General features: G+C 40.5%; 1 protein-coding gene across 2 annotated transcripts in view; it reads left to right on the top strand.

Annotated features, from left to right (window-relative positions):
* The first annotated feature begins 221 nt into the window (after positions 1-221).
* Positions 222-6,090, top strand: part of LOC147433951 (Protein kinase superfamily protein) — a 76,200-nt gene continuing 70,331 nt past the window's right edge. The window contains exons 1-2 of one of the 2 annotated variants that reach the window (XM_086490571.1): positions 222-398; positions 576-738. In XM_086490571.1, coding sequence (XP_086346697.1) covers positions 284-398; positions 576-738 — 278 coding nt within the window. In that variant the 5' untranslated portion in view covers positions 222-283. The remainder of the gene's footprint in view (positions 399-575; positions 739-6,090) is intronic. The other variant, XM_086490572.1, reaches the window with a different exon arrangement.

The raw sequence follows: 6,090 nt of genomic DNA, 5'->3' as shown, positions 1-6,090 counted from the left end.
ATTAAATATTATGTTAAAAAAAAAGTGCAACAATGAATTATTTACATCAAAATATAATGCAAAAGCACACAAATGTCAACACCCATGCATAAAAAAAAAGTTTATTATCATTAGCCTGCCATGTGGCAATAATCCGCAAGCTTCTTCCAATGGTCTAGATATGCACCCAATATCCAACGCTTTACTAAGGACTACTTATGTAGTCCAAAAATTACTTGCTGCATCCTCTTTTTGTAGCGAGAGAGAGAGAGAGAGAGAGAGAGAGAGATACCTGGCCTAAGTAATGGCCATGCAAACAGCAACTCTCTTTTCTTTCTGCAGTCTGGGTCACACGTCCTCCCTCCAACTCTACCCCTGCCACAAAGTTTGCAGGAGAGTTGGCAACAAATCGCTCATCAGTACGTAACATTGCTCTTTACGGAGCTCCCCTGTTTTCCATTTTACCAGATGCATGTCCAGGAATTGTGTGAACTCGCTGGGATTCTGGTCCAAACAGAAAATTTCAATCAATTACGTCTGCATAGCTGCCTTGGTAAAGGACTTTGTGAAAAATGTCCCTTTTCTTGGATTTACAGTGGCATCAACATCATCCTTGCAGGGGGATCCTGTGAGAGAGTGGATAATAGGCGAAGGGGGTGCTTCGAAAATCACTAAAGTCAGCTCAGTGGGAGGCGGGTGCATCAACAACGCATCCCAATATCAAACTGATGTGGGCTCTTTTTTTGTCAAGACCAATAGGCAAGTGGAATCCTTGCCCCGTTTGGATTATGCATGAGAAACCTATATGTTTTTGATATACACATATTTGAATCTACCGTATCTGTTTTCAAGCATTGCTCCCACATTATTCGATAGTGTCTGTTATCAGATTTCATTGCATCAAAACAAATCCTCTCATAGTTTCATACTCTTGTTGGTTCTAGACATGCTGGAATATGTTTCTTTCCTTTGGGTAGAAGAAAATACCGTAAAATGATAGAATACTTTTCGAGTGTGTGCCAGAACAGGTGCATTTTTATTTGTTGCCAAAATTGCATGCCATACATCAATGATGTTGGGGTTCGTGGGCTTTAGCCTATGTCTTGGTATGTATCACCCTTAGTCTACTCTACTGAATGCTTAGGTGGCAGGAATCATTTTGCTAGCATGTGGAAAAGGTACCTTGGGTGTTTGGGTAACCATGTGGGGCATTTCTAGAGGGTGTGGATTCACTTAGACTTAGTAAAAAGGTTCATAAAAGGGCCTAAAAGAGTACCCACCAGTCCTCTAGTAATTTAGGCTGATTTGGGGCCTCTTATGATGTGACGTATGATGCCATATGAGATGCTTCGGCTAGCTCTATACAATGAGTCTCTTTGTACTCGTCTTGAATCAATCTAGTTCTCTTTGTCTCCAATCTGTATTGTGTGATTAAGTAATGATTAGCATGTTAATACCATGAATGGTTCTGTATTTGTGGTTTGCTAAAGGCCTTATTGCACTATGGGTAAAGGTCGTTCAAATTTCTTTGCTTGACAAGGGTCCAAGGGCCTTGAAAGTCTTGTGAATAGAAACACATCATAGTCTTTAAAATGCTTTTTTTCAAATGTGCATTCACCTTTTTGGATGAGAAAGTGTATTCATAGGAGATCGATCCATGTTATACGTATTGAAAAAAGATTTTTTCATTTAAAAAGTCTATAAAAATTCATTTCACTATCTTGTTATATTCTTTTTATTTTCTTTAATGAAAAAACACTAAAATAATTTTTATGTTTTAAATTTAAATTTTATTGTTTTCATTTCTTTCTCATTTTATTTTATTTTTAAATGTTGATATGCAATGTGCACCTTTCACATTATTTAAGTCGAGTTTTTTGTAATATGTAAACTACTTCTAATTATATATGTGTAATAGATCATAAAAAAAATTACCAAAATATCTCTCTAGTTTGTGGAAATTTCCAAAATACCCCTCGAATTTCAAAAATTTCCAAAATACCCACATTTATCAAAATTCCCAAAATATCTGTGGTTGTGATAGTAAATTTCTCCAAAAATGAATTTTTTTGTAGATCTTCATAAGAAGACTGATTGTCTATCATACAAGATGCTAAAACTACAATTTGAGTTGGTTATGTAGGCTTTGGAGATGAATTGCTCCATTATTTTTAGACATAATTTCCTTTTTTGCGAGGTAATTTGTGACAAATTACATGCTAAGCACTCAAAAATGGATCTCAAGCCAAAAAAGAATAAAGATGAGAAAATCTTAACAATCCAACCAAAATAGATACAAGGATATTTTGAGAATTTTGAAATTTGAGGGATATTTTGAGAATTTCCACAAATTAGAGGGGTATTTTGGTAATTCTCCCTAGATCATACAATTTTATGTTTAAACACAATAAAAAATTCCATGTGATTATGGACACGGATTTAAACTTACTCTCCTTCATCTCCCCTTAACTTAGCAGTCCTTCGTGTCTCCTCACCTTGTTCTCCAAATGGTATTGGAGTTTGTAGCATGATTAGCATCCCATAATCATTAACTAGATCTTTAATCAATGATGGGAGTGCGATCGTGCTAGCTAGCTAGGGTGGATGGAAGAGAAACATCGTGCACACAAGTGAGTGTGTTGGATAGATTATAAGTCAAGCGAATTAGGTTCCAAGATCAATTAAGGTTCCAAGATCAATTAACTTGGACTCATAAACACGATCTTGAGTATTTGCTAAGCCATCACAAACTCACCATAAACAAGGGAGATGTAATGCAAAATAGACTTGTTTTATTCATTCATGAAATGAGCTTTAAGTAGCTATACAACCTTGCACCACTGCATGTGGGATAATTCCACATGTCTTCTCCTTGACTTATACTCTTGTACTCTAGGACAAAGCTTACACTTCACAATTCTCCCCTTGAGGTTTGGACTAGGAAGAAACTGAAGAAATTGATATCTCTGGTACACTCTAATCTAAGAGCAAAAAGAACATTTCCAATCCAGTAGACCATCCTCAATCCAGGAGATAAACTATCTCTAATCCAAGAGACACTCAGCATCTCCCCTCAAACAGATGTAAACAAATACAATTGAAGAGGAAAGAAAAAAAAAAAGCTAGAGAATGTCGTCGTAGACGAGAAGGCTATTGCTGCCTTCTTCATCTTCATCTTTGTCTTCTTCTTCCAAATACATTTTAGGCCTTGGATTTCTGTTGGTGTTGCCGTTGTCCCTTTTGTAACACTTCGAAGGAAGGTGACCCTTGTTCCCGCAAATGCTGCAAGTCTTCGATGCTAGACAATTCTTTGCTATGTGCCCTTCTTTGCCACACTTGAAACAAGTTTTGTTACTAGAGCCAACTGCAAAAGCTCCTCCCCTTGAAGAAGCATTCCTCCCTTGCTTCTTCTCCTCGGACATTAAAGAGTTGATGACATCTTGAAAATCTGGTGTTGGATCCTTCTCCTCAACGATGGTCATGATCTGGTCAAAGCTAGGTGGTGAGGCTGCTAGAAGAACTGCAATTTTTTCCTTCTCTGGTACTGCGCTGTTTACATAAGCTAGTTGTGTGGTCATACTTTTGAGGCGATTGACCAAGCTTGCAATATCTTCGTTATGTTCCATTTGTAATTTGTATAGATCTTTCTTTCAGCTCACTTTACTCCTCTTTTTCTTAGCTCCAAAGTTTTTTTCTAGTGGTTCCTATGCAGTTGATGAGGTATCATAATTGTCATGTAGTGCAGTGATAATGATTTCTAATGTCTGCTCGTTCTTGGATTGATTTTGTGCACTCATAGCTCTTGTTAGTACTTGTGCACCAGCAGTGGATGTCGGATCATCAGTGAGTGTTGGTTTGATTACTACCCACAATTGTTTTTTCTTTAAGTAGCCTTTCAACTTGGTTTGCCAAGTATGGAAGCCCTCCCCGTTAAATTTCCCAAGCCCCTTCTCTTCCATTGCGCTAATAGAGGGGTCTTAGCTTAGGAGACTCTCCTAGCCAATGTCTACCTCTTTACACGAGCACAAATACCCCTTAGGAATGATAGAAATTCTATTTGGAAGTTATTGTGCTTGGCTGCAAGATTTTAGGCTTTATTGAGAGAGAGAGAGAGAGAGAGACCGAGGAAGCTAGGGACATGCTTGGGGGGGGGGGGGGGGGGGGGGGGGGTATACCCCCACACACACACACCCTCATTGTGTATTCTGCAAAGTGCAAGAGCTCCCTCTCCTTCTCCAAGCAAGTAGAGAGGTTGAGAGCCTACACCAACACTCTTGGCTATGGAATGCAAATCCAACCAAGAGCCATGCTTCAATGTTTAAGCTTGCCATCTTCTCCATCTTTATTACTATGCTATTATGTATGCTACAAGAAGAGTTATGATAAGTGAGGAACTAATTCTTTCTCCTATGAAATGTTTCTTCTTCCTCTTCCCTACCTTCATTCCCTGCTAGCTGTCTCCACCTTCGAAGGTGTTTGCGGTCTTGGGACTAAGGCTTGTGACAGTTAATGCTTTCCACAAATTTTATGTTATGCTCGTGATGCATGAAGCTTGAGAGAGAAATTCCTGTGATTTTGTGAAGCTCCTCTTCATAAAGTGTCCTCTGCTTTGGATGCTTGAATTGAAAACTTTCTTTGAATGCTTGATATCCTTGATTTATGGTCGCCTTTTTGAAGCTTAGGGCCTCTGCCTATGGGAATGTTCCCTTGGTGGGTGTGAGCCGACTTCTCAGCCGGTGTCGCCACAGGAACGAGCTCTTTTGTAGGCTCTGATGCGATAGGGCAGGAATGCCTCCTTAGAGAAATTTGTGGCCTTGGAGGCTTGGCACAAGGGGCTTACAAGGCGACAGCACCAGGCAGCCACGGGAAGAGGGGCACCGTAGGGAAGGACAAAGTCTTTAAGTGGGTTGAGCGCGTGGGCGCCGGATGGCCGGAGCAGGCGAGAGCGAGTGCGTCGGTCGTGGACGGTTTTTGGGTGAAAAGGCAACAAAAATGCCATCGGACGGTGCTTGTCAAGGAAGGGGCGGTCGGCCATGGTCCAATCGGACCCGAAAAAGAATGCAATGCGCTTGAGCGCTTCACTTGGAGTCCGCCGGGCGGCTGCGTGTGTGAGCGGCCTTTTAGGCTTTGACCGCCTTGCGTGGGTTCCCACCAAAATAGGACTGGCCTTGGAGTTAGTTGGGGCATTTTTTTGACAAAAACTTGGTGGGCATTAAATGCCTTTTAGGCACAGCTTGAGGTCTGTTCAAAGTGTTAATCGATGAAGCCTAGCTCAAAGTTGGTGTGTATGGGCTTGATTGAAAGCTCTCGAGACAGGCTACGCGCACACACCAATTGCAAATGCCAATTTTGCTAAAATAAGGAGCAGCTATTGAATGCAAATTGCAAGTTTCTAATGGCAAATTAATGAACTCTGACGCTAATTAAGCTTCCAATTAGCTAGTGAGTAGTGGCCCAAGAGATTTTAACTCAAGAACTAGCCAATGGAATACTTATTAGGTATGCGATTTAATGTTTCTTTTAGTGCTAGGCTTCATTATGGCTGAGTCTGCCCTTGATCTCTGGAGTCATGACAGAAACTCAGTACGCTGAATTATGTGTTGATGTATGCTCATGTGTGTGTGGGTGTGGTGTGTGTTGTGTTTGGGAGCATATGTTAGTACCTAGTTCTACACCCACTATTGGGCACTGACGACGTTAGGGGGGATGTCGTGGTATTTAGTCAATGCTACGCATGATGAGCTGATGGTTATATTGTCTTGTGGGTGACTACCATGGGTCTATACCTTGCACTTTCCTTAATAGGTGAATCAAGGCTTATCTTGGATTCATCTAGGTATATTTTTTTGTCGTATAGCAGACATGCAGACTTCACATTGTGAAGTTTTCGTCCGAGTTACGACCAGTTGATATTGTGCTAATTCTTTCTATCTTTGTGGTGCGTATGCCCTATCAACTCCTCATTTTTTGTGCTAATTTTTCCGATTTAATGTTTCTTTTAGTGCTAGGCTTCATTATGGTTGAGTCTGCCCTTGATCTCCGGAGTCATGACAAAAACTCAGTACGCTGAATTATGTGTTGATGTATGCTCATGTGTGTGTGGGTGTGGTG

The sequence above is a fragment of the Adiantum capillus-veneris genome, chromosome 19 (genome assembly GCF_014529385.1).
Source record: "Adiantum capillus-veneris isolate H3 chromosome 19, ASM1452938v2, whole genome shotgun sequence".
NCBI lineage: Eukaryota > Viridiplantae > Streptophyta > Polypodiopsida > Polypodiales > Pteridaceae > Adiantum > Adiantum capillus-veneris.
Note: the sequence above shows the minus strand (reverse complement) of the source record. Positions and strands in the feature narration are given on the sequence as shown.